This window comes from Sarcophilus harrisii, chromosome 6 (genome assembly GCF_902635505.1).
Source record: "Sarcophilus harrisii chromosome 6, mSarHar1.11, whole genome shotgun sequence".
Classification (NCBI taxonomy): domain Eukaryota; kingdom Metazoa; phylum Chordata; class Mammalia; order Dasyuromorphia; family Dasyuridae; genus Sarcophilus; species Sarcophilus harrisii.
In genome coordinates, this window is record NC_045431.1 from 246712110 (window position 1) to 246726866 (window position 14757).

At 40.8% G+C, this 14757-nt stretch overlaps 1 protein-coding gene across 2 annotated transcripts in view; it reads left to right on the top strand.

The window, feature by feature from the left end:
• The window catches only part of PATL1 (PAT1 homolog 1, processing body mRNA decay factor), a 33962-nt gene extending 21984 nt beyond the window's left edge, over positions 1 to 11978 (top strand). For both annotated transcript variants that reach the window (XM_012552734.3, XM_031943899.1), the window contains exons 11-19: positions 2073 to 2196; positions 2535 to 2632; positions 3235 to 3294; positions 3752 to 3900; positions 4580 to 4739; positions 7090 to 7245; positions 10717 to 10808; positions 10900 to 11049; positions 11426 to 11978. In XM_012552734.3, the coding sequence (XP_012408188.1) occupies positions 2073 to 2196; positions 2535 to 2632; positions 3235 to 3294; positions 3752 to 3900; positions 4580 to 4739; positions 7090 to 7245; positions 10717 to 10808; positions 10900 to 11049; positions 11426 to 11447 (1011 nt within the window). In that variant the 3' untranslated portion in view covers positions 11448 to 11978. The remainder of the gene's footprint in view (positions 1 to 2072; positions 2197 to 2534; positions 2633 to 3234; positions 3295 to 3751; positions 3901 to 4579; positions 4740 to 7089; positions 7246 to 10716; positions 10809 to 10899; positions 11050 to 11425) is intronic.
• The last annotated feature ends 2779 nt before the right edge of the window (positions 11979 to 14757 follow it).

Sequence of the window (14757 nt, forward strand, 5' to 3'; positions counted from 1 at the left end):
AGATAGCACCAGCTATATTTCTTTTGTCCCACCCTCGCCCACTGGTTCTTGGAAAGAGAGTTAGAATATTTCATGCTCTCCATGGCCACTTTTAGACTCTCCCTTTGCTGCATTATTATTCATCAATATTTCTTCCTTTATGGCACTCATTCATCCCATGTCATTTAGGATTTTTTGTCAAGATGTTCAGTGCCTGCTTCACAGTATTTCTTTATATGCCATAATGTATATATAAAAGCTCCCTTTTGCTAGGAACCTTCAGTATATGTATTGATGTTTCCCAAAAAATCTTCAGCTTCAAATTCCTCAGACTTCTTTCATTCTACACATGGGATCCCTCATACCTTTCACCATCACTCACAGAATCTTACCATCAAAACCTCCAAAGAAATTTTTAGGAGATAATACCATCTTACCATTACAAATCTCCTCATGTCCTACTACTAAAGCTATTTTAATAAAGCTAAGATTTACTAAAGCTAAACCTATTCCTATCCTCAATTCCAAATTCCTTCACCCCTTAATGTTCCCATCTGTTGCTCCTGTCCTAATTTCCTTTTTTTCCTCTTCTCAGTTTCTACCTTGTAGTTACCATTTTGGTTCTATATGGTCTATTCCCTCTTGTCCTGCCAGTGTTCATAACCTTGCCAAACTCCAATCCTGGATTATTACTACTGCCATCTGCCTTCTCTTCTCCTGCTCCTGTGATGCTTAATGGAATTGGAGAAAATCATTCAATCAAGCTGACTAGGTCTACTAGTTTTGTTTCCTAATCTCAAAGGGTCATCACCACAGCAAGTTAATTCTTTGACTCCAACCCTAATTGATTCTTATTTACCACAGAAGCAATCAGGGCTTCTCTCAAACCTTCCATGCCCCCACCTCGCCCTATCTTCATTCTCTAGCAGATTACCTCAATAAGATTTTGCTCTCTGGTCTTCAGTCTTTATCATCTGCCCCAAGAGGTGCCTGAGCCTTCAGACCTTATTGTCCCCTCGGTTTTTCTTGCTATATTTCTTCTACCTTCTTCTAGGAAAAACACTTTCTCCCAGTCATTTTCCTAAGGACAGACTTGAGATAGTACTTCCCATTAAGGACCACTAGGGGGCGCCATCGGGCACAGAGCAAAGGGCCTAGACTCTGGCTGACTCATCTTCCCGAGTTCAGATCTGGCCTCAGACATGACTGAACATTTGCTTCAGTTTCCCTCATCTGCAAAATGAGTTGGAAAAGGAAACGGTGAACCATCCCCGTGTCTCTGCCAAGAAAAATCCCAAATGGGGTCACAAAGAGTTAGATACAACTAAAAACCAACTGAACAATTTCCCAGTAAAATGCAGGGACCCCTTTTACCTTTAGTTTCAATATTAATTCAACTATTTCGTTTTAAAGCCCTTCACAACTTAACTTGAACCTGCCCTTTTAGTTTGGTATCTGTGATTCCTCTTCCTGTCCTCTGGTTCAGTCAGAACCTGGTCTTGCCGTTTCTAACACCTCATTTCCGAGTCACTACTTGTCTTTTGGAATATTCTTCTCCTTCATCTCTGCCTCTTCAAATTCTTTGTTTCCTTCAAAGTTCATCTCAAGAGCCAAATTTTATATGAAGTCTTTTCTAATCTCTCTTCAGTTTCTAGGACATCCTCCCCCATGCTCCCTTCTATTTATTTTGTACATTTTATTTTGTATCTGTATGTGTTGTTACCCTCTTAGAATAGACACTCTTGGAAACTACGAGTTTACTTTTGTCTTTATGGCCTAGACTCTGGCACATAGTAGTATTTACGCATGTTTGTTGATGGATTGGACCAGTCACAAAGTAGACAAAAACAAAATGTGGAATATCAGTAAGGTGCAGACTCTGTTTATCCGTTCTTCTGAATCATTAATGTTAGATGGACAAGGCACGTGTCAATATGCAAAATTATATTATCATCTTACTTTGAAATAGATTTTTCATCATATCTGTTTTCTTTGCCTTATTCATTAAAAAAAAAGTATTATGTCAGTTGACACAAATTAAATTTCAGGCCTTCTGGTATTAAAGATAATTTGGAATCCTTTCTGTTCTCTAGAACTACTTTGAAAAACTGGAGAAACTCTCAGCAGCTGAGGAAGTACATGGAGATGGCCCCAAGAAAGAACGTACTAAACTGATCACCCCCCAAGTGGCAAAGCTGGAGCATGCCTACAAGCCAGGTGAATAAGGGCCTCATCATCTATTGACTTGGAGGCTGAGAGTGTTGGAGTAGTGCCAGGGCTAAGTAGGTTGGAGCAGTACAGGGGCCTATATAAAATACAGCAGCCAAACATTAGTGGCAAAAGCATATTTCCCATGATCCTTTATTAAAATAAAGAGTGAGATATTTTCAGTAATCTTCCCACTATGTGTTAAAGTTTGCATAAGAGATTATTGGGAAATCTATTACTCAGAATTGGATATAAGACGATTAGTTATTTTTCCTCATAGTTTAAATCTGTCTGCCAACATTGTTGTGGTTGTTTTGTTTTTATTTTGTTTGTTTGTATTTTTGCAGTGCAATTTGAGGGCTCTTTGGGAAAGCTTACTGTCTCTAGTGTGAATAATCCCCGGAAAATGATTGATGCGGTGATAACATCCCGGAGCGAAGATGATGTAGGTGTTAGCAGAGCTGTCTGTTTACAGGGATCTGGATTATCACCTTTTCTTCTTCGTGTCCCTATCAGTACCATACAGCAGTAGGGGGAGGAGGGGGGAGAGAAAAGGGTTGTTATTTATCTGACATCTGTCTAGTTCTTAAAAGAACTCCATGATTTCTTTGCTTCCCTCTCCCACCCTCAGCTTTGTCTAACTCTTTTTTCTCTGTTTTTCTATCTCTTCCTGTCAGTCTCTGACTTGATTTCTCTCTCTCTCTCTCTTTCTCTCTCTCTCTCTCTCTAGATCTCTATATATGTTTGTGTGTGTACATACACACAGAGTATATATGTGGTACATGTGTATGCACTTCCTCTCAGTTATATAGAATGTTAATAAGTTTTTATATCCTTTGTTATCTCTACTTGGGTACTGTTGGTTCAGCTGTCTGTATTTCTCTCTGTGGTATTGTCTTCCATCATTTACTTTTGGCAGATAAAATCTCCTTGTTCAGCTTAGTTTACCCAACCTGATTGCCACACTACCTGCAGGTAGATATTCAATATGTGCTTTGGGATGACTGTGATAAAAAACATAGCACTGAGGCTTCGGTCTTTTCTTAGGAGACCAAAGAGAAACAAGTTCGAGACAAGAGACGAAAGACTCTCGTTACAATTGAGAAAGTAAGTTCTAACAGTTAAACCTATATTCACACCCCCACCCCCCCATGACCCACAGCCCCAGTGTGGAAAATTGCTATATTTTTATATCTACATATAATCACACACATATATATAACTCTTGAAACTCTTGAATACATATTTATAGATAAACATATGCATAATATGATAAAATTTGCATTTATTGGAATTACAAGAAGGGGTTAATAAATGGCATATATAGTCTGTGTTTCAGTCATTTAGCAAATGCTTCTTGCACCTAACTGGAAGGAGATGGGGCAATACAATGTTGAGGGAAGTTCCAAATTGAGACTTAATAGAGATCTATAGTATCTTAGTTTACCTTTTAAATTAATCTCAGTAGCACTATTCAATTTTTGTAATCTCTCATGGTTGGAGGGGGGGGGGGCGTGGCTGATAGCACGATACCCTAATACAGAGGACTTTTTTGTTCCATTAGACATATAGTCTTCTCCTGGATGTGGAGGATTATGAAAGGCGCTATCTTCTAAGCCTGGAAGAGGAGCGGAAAGCACTGATGGAGGAGAGAAAGCAGAAGATATGTGACATGTATGACAACCTGAGGGGGAAATTGCCTGGGCAAGAGAGGTAAGAGTTGCTGTCTGGAAGAGCAGAAGATGAATAAGGTCTTTGCTTCTTGCCTGTAAAGTGATTATTCATCATCTACCCTATACACATATAGTGCTTTTAGAACAGTTTCTCCTAAATCAAAGCATACGTTTAGCTGTGGTGGACAAACCCTTCCCTTGCAGTAAGCGTTTTCTAGAATTGGACAAAGGAGAAGCATTTCTATTGTGGAAAAACAGAAATGAAGAAGAGAAATCAAACATAGAAAGGGTGCTGAAACATCCTTTGGCCTTACCACCCCATTTGGGTTCAGTAATCAACTGGGGGCATAGCGTCACTGTTGGACCTCTTAAGTTGGATTGGACTTGAATAGTGTAGTCCTCTATAAAGTAAACTGTTCACTTTTTACAGTAAGAATTTTTCTTGGAAAAATATTCATATGGATATACACTGTAAGAAGTTTGCTCCTGGATCTTTTGACCAAAAAAAATAAATAAATAAATTGACCAAAAGCCTTTGGGGGCCTAGAAAATTTTTAATCCTTTCTTCGAGGGTGAGGGTGGGTTTTGACCAAGTTTATGGTAAAAAAAAAACCATATGGGATGTTCAATTGGCACTATTTTAAATGGAATAAATTAGGCACTCCCTGTAGAATTCCTGATCTTGGCTTAATTTCAAATTTTTTTTTCTCCCTGTACAGGCCAAGTGATGACCACTTTATGCAAATCATGTGTATCCGTAAAGGGAAGAGAATGGTTGCCCGTATTCTCCCTTTCTTGTCCAAAGAGCAAGCAGCTGACATCCTCATGGCAACAGCCAGGAATCTGCCCTTTCTGATTAAGAAGGATGCCCAAGATGAGGTAAATACTTCCAGAGAGACATCTTGCCATTACACCTTAGAGATCATAACAGTTTTAGTTTTTTAAATCTTTTCTTTTAAGGAACTTGTTCAGGAAGTTAGAACAGCCCATGTAAACAAGAAGGAAGCAGCTAGGATATCGTTATGGGTTTGCAGTATTGATTCTGGCCCATTTGACCTTGTCTTCCTGATGTATTTGATTTATAGCTTTTATCTTTCTATGGGTTATTCTTAGTAAGCATTTGTTAAATGCCTTGCAGTGGGAATACAGGTATAAAGACAGATATATTTCACTTACAAGAAGCTTACATTCTGATTTGGGAAAAAACAAGAATGTGTGTAAATGAATCAAGTGATGTCCCTGAAGCCCATGCTAATATTTGTGATATACTTTTTTTAGGTGACATGGGTAATATTTGAATTCTTGTACAGACTTGCTAAAAATCTCAGAACAAATTTTAAAGTGGTTTCAGGAAATTCAAAACTGGATAAAGTTTAATAGGACAAAGTGATATTTTGTTTTGGTCTTTTTGTTTTTGTTTTGCTGAGAAAGTTGGGGTTAAGTGACTTGTCCCGGGTCAGGGTCACACAGCTAGGAAGAGTTGGTAAGTGTGTGAGGCCAGATTTGGACTCAGGTCCTCCAGACTTCAGGGCTGGTGTTCTATGTATTGTGCCACCTAGCTGCCCCAAAGTGATGTTTTTAAAACAAAAGTAAGATTGATAAATACAGGATGGAAATGTGGGATGAACACCAGAATGGCAGAAAAGAACTCGGAAGTCATGGTAGATTGTTTCTGTTTTAATAGTCTGTTGCTGCTGTTTGGAAAAATTGAGAACCACGGGATGCTCAATCTGGAAAGGGCTTTAGTGATCACTTTCTGAAGTCTCACTTTAGAATTAAGTAAAGGGCCCTAGAGAGATTATATTTGAGGAGATGTGTTTTTTTTTTATTTTTTTTTTTTTTAGCATCATGAAAACACTGGCTTTACTCTCTTTAAAGGTATAAAATTGTTAAGAGACACTAATCAGGTTATTTCCTTAAAGGATAAAATAGAAAGAAATGGGTTTGAATTATAATGGGAGAATTTGGAGAACAGAAATTAATAGTTTTATCATTTCATTCATTGGGTGAATACCTTTGAAAATAGAATTGATAACTGTAATAGTATGGACTCTATTTTGCCCAAGAGAAATGAGAAGTGGGACAGATAAACGCTTGGATGCCCTTCTAGTTTTCTAACTCTTTTTCTTTTTGGAGCTTGACACTTCAACTGTAAGTCTATGAGTGTTAAAAAGATTTATAAATACATATGTTTCTAGTTGGTTTAATTGTAGTCAATTCAGTTGCAATTCTATGTATTTTACACATTTTAAAATGTTATTCCAAAAAGGGATCCAATTGACTTAACCAGCTTGCTAAAAACTGAAGGGAGTTTAGGACCCCCAAAAAGCTAAAAACCCCTTGTCTCAACAGTGCGATCAAAAGGTTGTGTTCTTGGTTTTGGTTTAGTTGTTAATTTGCTCTGAAGGCCGACAGATCAGTTTCTCTATAATACCACTTAACCTCACAGAGTGATTAAGAGGATAAATAAGGTAATAATAGACATAGAAAAAAGTTACAAAAAGAATTCTATTGTTTAACTCAAGGATTCCATTGTTGGGAACAGCTCCTGACAAAAATAACTGTCCAGAGTTTTTCATAGCATCATTATATGTAATTGCAAGGAAGAAAAAACTGGAAGCAACCTAAATGTTCCAACAGTAGGGGAATGATTAAAATGTATTTTATTACACCAGCATAATGGAATCCTTTAATAGAACTAAGATAGAGAAGCAATGCAGAGAAATCCAGAAAGACTTTTATAATATAAAATGAAAAATATATGATGAAAAATAAATGAGAATTTATAGGAAAGAGTCTGTGTGGGAACATAAAGTAAGGTACTGAAAAAGTATTATATTTTATTAAGGATTAAAATTAATTACTAAGTTGTATCAATGTGTTTAATGTTAAGTTTCTAATAAAACAAGCAAACATTTTAAATAGTCTCTAAGTTCAAAAAAATCCTATTGTATATATATAAAAGGATTTCATATCTTTGAGGCAGTGTGAAATTGCTAATAAAATGTACTTAAAGAAGTTGGGGTGCTCTAGGATCTTTTTTTTTTTTTAAAGATTGCATCAATTTTAGCCTTCAATAATGTAGGATGCTCTCATATTTTCTCCCTTTTCAGTGAATTTTGTTTCATTCAGTGTATCATACAGAGTAATTTCCTTCTCTCACCTACTTTGGATGGAAGGAATATGAATTCCAGTACTAATGTATGATATTTTTGTCTTTCTTTCTTAGGTTTTACCTTGCTTATTGAGTCCCTTCTCCCTTCTCCTTTATCATCTTCCATCGATGACTGTCACCAGCCTTCTGCAACAGCTAATGAACCTACCTCAAAGTGCAACTGCACCAGCACCCGCCAACCCACACCTCACTGCTGTGCTCCAGAACAAGGTGCTCTTGGGCTCCTTATTCCCCTTGAATACCATATTGAAGCATATTCTCAACTTTTAATTGTTGTGCATGCAGGCTCCAGGGGCCTGGTATAAAGGCCTAGGGAGCAACTGTTGCCTGCTTCATGTATGTTGTTATTGCAGTTTAAAATCTAGACCTTTGGATAGACTGGGGTGGAAATAGAAGCATCTAATCCTACTCATCCTATTCCTCCCAAATTAGTGTTAGAATTCAAGCGATTAAATAAATTCTGTCTGTTAATTCACATTCTTTTGAAAAAACTGAGTGATAAAGATATCTTAAAGGCAACAAAATTTAGATCTAAATTAGTTTAGGTTGCCTTAATTACTTTGGAAGGACAATGAAAATAGCATATAGCAAATCTCAAAAGTCTTAAATGCAGTTTTGAGCCATTAAAGCTTAAAAACTTTGGGGACACTCTATTTAAATATGAAGAAAGTCAAATTCTGGGTCAGAAAAAAACATCCAGCTAATCCTTTGACGATATCACCTTAGGGAGGTTTGTAGGAACATGGTTTTTCTATCTGAAGTCATATCCAAAAGCATAGAGATGTATGTTCTAAGACATCCCTAGCATTCCTAGACATCCTTAATTTTCTGTAAATTTACCTAAATCCTTCTGGAATCTGTTTGTATTTTCAATTTTAACATTTCTAGGGATAAAAAAACTTCATGCCTTTATTAATAGAAGTGCTTCCACCTCTTTTTAATACTCCAGGATTTATTAAAGTGGTCTTGGCTTGCGCTTTCCTTAAATTCTGGATTTTTAATAGCTACAATATTACTTTCTAGCGTTTGTATGTATCTTTAGATTTTACTTTTAAAAAGCATCCTCATCTAGAACTACCTCCACTGCTTTGATAAGCAAGCCTCCTTGCTGTTTCTCTTTTCACGTGAAGTCAGTCTTATAAGCCTTGATTTTCTCCCTTTTTTTTTTTGATCTAAATCAGTTTGTTTTTGTGGTTTCCTTTCCATTATCTGATTATAAGTTATTAGGACTCAGATTTCAGTTCCATTCAAGGAAGAGCTTCCTAATAGTTAAAGCCATCCTGCAGGATTTTTCTGTTTTTGGAGATGGCCACACAGGCCATTTGACACCTTATCAGGCATGTTGTAGAAGATAATAGGTGCATTTTATGTGGGGGCTATGTTCACTTATTTCTCCAACTTTTTCCCAGTTTGAATTTGTTTCTATCACAGTGAAAAAGAAACAGTATAACTCATCACAATATATATAGTTAGGCAGATCTGGTTTATCCTCAGAATGATGCTCATCATGCCACCCTGAAGTAGGGAAGTTCTTTTTGTATTGACTCTTACAATGTCATCTTTTAGTGTAGAAATCGTAAAGGGCTGGGAATGTTAGCCTGTGACTACCTGAGGTCTCTGTGCTCGAGATGGCAGCAAAGAATTACATATAATGGACAGCCCTCCATTATTCCCACCATCCAGCTTCTTTGCTCCTATTTAATGGGCTGCTTAATGGAGCTGGAAGTCACAGTCTTGATGATTAGGTAGATTAAATTGCATGTTATCCAACTTCAACTAAATTCTGTCTGACGCAAAGATGATCCATTTCTTCTTCCCAAGTTGACTCACCACAGAGCTTTTCTAAAAACTTCCTTCTTCCCCACAGTCTCAGTTGAGGATTTTGCCTCCTATTTTACTGAGAAAATTGAAATCATTCCATGGATGTCCCTTCCCACCTCTTCATTTCAGAATCCTTTAACATCATCCCCCCAAGCTTTCTACCTTTGCTCCACTATCTAACAGTAATCTTTCTCCTGGCCAAAGCCAAACTCTATACGTATTTCTTTGGTTCCATTCCATCTTATCTTTTCCAGCAGATTACAACTTTAGTCATTCCCTCCTCTTTAATCTTCTATCTCTCCCTATTAATATCCGGGTATTCCTTATCCTTAAAAAGCTTTTCCTAAAACTTACTATCCCTTCGGGGGCAGCCAGGTAGTTCAGTAGATAGAGTGCTAGGCCTGGAGTTGGGAAGACCTAACTACAGCCTCAGACGCTTAGACCTTAGACACTCAGACACACTAGTTGTGTGACCCTGGGCAAATCATTTAACCTGTGTTTGCCTTAATCCTTTGGAGAAGGAATTAGCAAATGACTGTAGTATCTTTGCCAAGAAAACCCCATGGACAGTATGGCCCATGGGGTCATGAAGAGTTGAATATGACTGAATGACCCAACAGCACCCATCCCTAAGTTACTGTGCTTTATCTAGGCCGTGTACCTTTTCAGACAGACACTTGGGAAAAGTCATCTCTGGTCCCTGCCTCTGCTTCCTCCACCTCACCAGCTGATGCGCTGACTTTAGACCTCATCACCTGATGATGTGATCACCATTTCGTCTCTACATAAACTGCCCAATGTGATTCCTCATGCAGGAGTCAGAGGAGTCCTGATTCTTCTCTTGGGCTACTGTGACACTGTTCTGTCCTGGCCTAGCTTTCCTGCCTAGCTGCTCCTCATCCTTCTCCTTTGCTGCCTCATTCTCCTAATCCATCCCCTCCTGACTGTCTCTGTCACTCAGAGACTCCTAGCTCTTTTCTCTCCCCGGCTCCCTCAGGGAAGTTGCCAGCTCATTTGGGTTTACTTTAGGATCACTCCTAGTTCTCCGGATCCTGTCCCAGCCTCCCCCTCCACTTCATCACACTACCATTTTGGTATTGAACATTTCAAATTGGACAGCCTGGAGACATCTCGAGCTCGTCTTGCCCAAAACAACCAGCAATTGTCTTCCTGCCACAAACACCCCTGTGCCCCATTTCCTGTTCCTGCAGAAGGCACCCTCATTCTGCCAGTCTCCCAGGTTTATAGCCGGCGTAAGCACCGACTCCCCCACTCTCTCCTCCCAGTTGCCAGAGCTTTCCATTTCTAGGTCTGCGTCACTCCCAAGCTCTTCGCTCACCTCACACAGCTGCCACCTCGGTCTAGGCTTTATGCAGTGACGTCCTAATTTGTCTCCCTGCTCAAGGCTCTCCCACTTCCAGTGAATTCTTGGCATTGCTCCTAAGTTTATTTTTAAAAGCTCGGATCCGACTATCTCAGCCCCTAGAATAAAACAGAAATCCCTCCATTCAGCCTTTAGAACCATTCATGGTCTGCCCTCAATCTTTCAAATCGCTGCCACTCCCATACTGTGATCTGGCCAAAGGGGATTTCTTGGTTCCATCTCCCATCTCAGTCCTGGCGCAGCTCAAGCGCCGCCCTTTTGGTGGCATCTTGGCTAGAGCCCACCCACCCCGACCGTCCTGTGTTGGGGCATATTTAGTCTCTTCTTTGACGCCTGGTAGACGGTCAGCTCCTTGTGAGTAGGGACAGTGTCCTCCTCTCTCCTTGCTTCCCTAGCACATTGCTACCTCCTGGCACACAGTAGGCCCGCTTGCTTGACTGGTTGTTGGACTGATGTCTTCGTTGTCTCCATAACAGTTCGGCCTGTCGTTGCTCTACCTGGTCCTGAGCCGAGGAGAGGAGCTGCAGAGCTCAGACACATCAACAGAGTTAATGCAGGACAACCAGTGGTGAGTAAGGCAGGCCGTGGACACCCGGGAGGCGCCAGGGGAGCGCTTGCCTCCTCTCGCTCACAGTCTTTTTGCGGGTTTTCTCTGTCAGGACAGAGCTGATGTTCATGGCCACGAGAGAGCTCCTGCGGATTCCCCAGGCTACTCTGGCTAAGCCCGTCTCCACCCCAGCAAACCTGATATCCCTTTTTTCTCGCTATGTAGACCGACAGAAACTGAACCTGCTTGAGACAAAATTGCAGTAAGTGAAGCCAGTGTGAGATCTCGTAGGGGAACGGGTTAGCAGCAAGACAGGAGAAGGGGACGAACTTGAGGAAGAAAGGAGAGATGAAAGAAATCCCAGCAGAGAGAAGGGGGGGGGATTGGGGAAGGACGGACATTTGTCATGAGAGTATGTGCGCAGCTAGGAACCCGGGGCCTGCACTCAGCAGCCTAAGGCACTAGCTGTGTGACCTTGGGCAAGTGATTTTCCTCACAGATTGTGATGAGAATCAAGGGAGATGAGATAATTACTTAGCTCAGTGCCTGGCCTTAATAAAGTCTCTTTGCTATGTTGCATCTACCAGATGACTCCTGTTTGGGTTTGTTTGCCTGACATTTTCTCTCTCTCTCTTTAGGTTGGTTCAGGGGATACGGTAAAAGAGCTCTGGAGGCACCTGTGTCTCCAGGTGGCCGCTCTCTGCACTGCTGCCATCACCAATGGAGTGTTTTCAGTGGGGGAGGGAAGGTGGCTCCTTCCCCAAAGCAAAGCCTTGTGGGATTGTTTCTCATCGATAACTGGTATTTGGAGACAGCTCGATCTCCTGCCTCCTCCTCTCTGCTCTGGAAACTTGGCTGGCTATGACTTTTGCTGGTTTCTACTCCTCACTACTAGGTCACAATTCTGCATGTCCTGCCCTGCCCCGCCCCGCAGTTCTTTTTAATTTCACTGGGTTTTTTTGACCACAGAGTCACAGATGTAATCTCTTTATAATCTGATGTTTTTCCAACATTCATGCTGAGAATAAATTATAGCCCACCAAAAATATTCTCTTCCCCCCCACCCCCCACCCTTTTTGATGCTTTCCAGTTCCTTGTCCTTATTAACAAGACTCTAGGAGAGGACATTAGATAGAAATCCCAATATTTGTGTTGTCTCCAGAGTTCCAAAGGAGTGATGTGATGGCTTGGGAAAAAAGCAAATCTTTTATTGGGCTATTGACCAACTCTTTCTAACAGCCAGCTGGGAATGTGGGGGATGTGTCTAGGCCATCTCCAGATCTAACTTGGCTGATTGCCCTCCTTGCTGGCCTACACAAATCTGGGTAACCCACCCTGAGAGAAATCTTTGAGCAATGGCCTGTTTCATTAGGTGCCCAACCCTGCTCAGAAATCCTCATTCGTCTCCTCATTGCTCCTCCTGCTTCAGTTTTCATCTCTTTGCTGTGGAAACGGCACTTGTTCAGTTCTTTTCCTCCTTACTGAAACCATTAGAGAAATGAGTTCAGGCTTCCTATCCCTTCCTTAAGAGACTGCTCAGGATGACCGCTTCCCTCCCATAGACTGCGTTAGCAGCATAGGAACTTAACTGCACCTCTTTGCACACTCACCCACTCTGTCTTCCTGGGAATGCTTTAGAAGCTGTCCTGTGGCTCTTCTTGAACCTTTTTCATTTGGTCCTTCATGGGTAGAGGCTTCCAGCTGGAACCATGAATTCCGAGTTTGACACGGTCCTCCCTTCTTTTCCCGCCTCCCACCTGGAGGAGAAATGCTGTCCCTACTCTGTTTCACTCAAGTCCCATTTTCCGGATAACTGAGGGGTCTGGGTTTGAAGCCCAGCTGGAACAGCCCCTTACATTGCCCTGATTTCTTTAGCAAAATTAATCTGGGGGCCCTGGGTTCATCCCCAGCAGGTATAGCTCCCAGAACAATTTAATCTGATGAATTTGCATTATCATCCTATACTGTTTCCTCTGTTTGCACCTTTTGGAATGTGGTGGAGAGGAGAGGTTCTTTTATTTAAGAAGATGAACATTTTGCACATATATGTATTGTACAACCAGTGAAATCCTCCGTTATCACCAGCCTCTCTTTCATCACTCTTGGTTCATCCTCTCTTCTTCTTCTCCACCCTCCAGCTTCTTTCCCAACCATTCCTTTTCCCACTAACATCCAGTTTTTCTCCCAACCATCACTTACTGAATATTTCTACCTTCCTCTCTCCCCCTTCCTTCCCTCCAGCCGATCAAGTGGACATTTCATTCTTTTTTTTCTTCCTCCGCTTTTACTTTTTTTGTTTGGTTCTGATTAATGAAAATAAAAGTTTCTAAATTTACATTTTTATAGGGTATTGTAAATAAAAACAAATTGTATACTTGAGAATTATCCGTGAGTTATGTTTCTAAATGGGTATCTGTGAGGTGTCTGTCACATTTCGTCACTCGCAAACACCTTGAAATAGGCAGTGAATGGAAATATCACATCATGATAACAGCATTTATGTAGTGCCTACTAGGTGTCAGGCACTGTGCTTTACAAGTATCACCTCATTTGATCCTCATAGCAACTTGGGGGATGGCTGGTGGTATTGTCTCCTTTTTAGAGTTGGGGAAACTGAAGCAAATGTAAGTTAAGTGTTAAGTGACACAGCTAGTGTCGGGCTCAACCTGACTGCCAGCCCAGCACTCCATCCGCTGCTTGCCCAGTTACCTAGAATCTCCCCACTTTGTGTTCAGTAATGTTGAGAGACTTGTGTGATGGCCACACGAACCAGCCTCAGTCAAGAAGGCCCGAGGGTCCACATCCACATGCACACCGGGGAACTCTGGTGACCCTACATGGACCATGTGATCTTGCGTGATCCAGGCCCCTTCTGCAGAGCAGCTACCAACAACAGTGGAGGAGGGGGTTTACTTAGACAAACCACAGGTCCAGAATCCCATCCCTTTTTCCAAAATAAGGATTATTTAAAATATTCTCAATATCTTACTATGCCTTTGTGCAATAGTAACTTGAACAGAACTTGAACTTTTTTAATCTCTGGGAAGATGGCAGTAATTCCTTTTTAAAAGCCCTCTTTAAAAAGTCTGTGTTATTCATTGGAGGGGTTACCCATTTTCAATAAATGTACCTAAAACTGTGCTTTGTTAGAGAACTTCAGTTCTCTTACAGCAGCTTCCCAAAAGAAATGGAAGAAAGCTGCTAGTCATCCAGTGTGGCTAGCTAGTATGTTAGCCTTTTTTTTTTTTTTAAACCATTTTCTGATCTATATCCTGTGGCTGGTTATTACCAATTTTACATATTGTATAAATTTTGACTGCCGGCCTCATAGCTGACAATCTCTGACCATGAGCAAGTCACTGGTATGGTAGTACCGTGTAGTAGGGTATATAAAGAGCTCTACCCAAGTGCAAATCCAACCTTCCCGACTGAGCCAATCGTTTATTTTTTTTTTAGGCTTCAGTTGCCTTATCAAAAGAAGAGGAACCTGCAGGTCTTTCTAGGCTTTGAGTCTGGCTCTGTGACCAGATCCTTACCAACAACTTCAGCAAAGCATTAAGCATCGGTAATATTTAATAAACCAGGAAGATCCCCCTGTGCACACACAGGAATAGAGAACTTTCTCCCTTTAATAGTGGAATTAAGGCTGAATGACAGGCAGGGCCAACATTTAAATAAAAAGTGAAGTGTTAAACAGCACCACTAAGGTGGACTGCCCTAGGAGGTTTCCCGATGCTTTTAACTGATGCTGTAAATCCCATATCCAGGTATGAGGGGATAGGGGTGAAGCAGGAGAGGATGCCATCAGCCAGGGCTCATGGCCCACAAAGTAATTGGCTAAATGGGTGCTCATTTCTCCCTCTTGAGATCTTTTGGTAGTAACTAATGCTAAAGAAACTGAGCAAGACAGAGATTAGAGACCGATTCAATAGTTTATTAAATGGAGAGAGATATTGGGACCAATGGATCC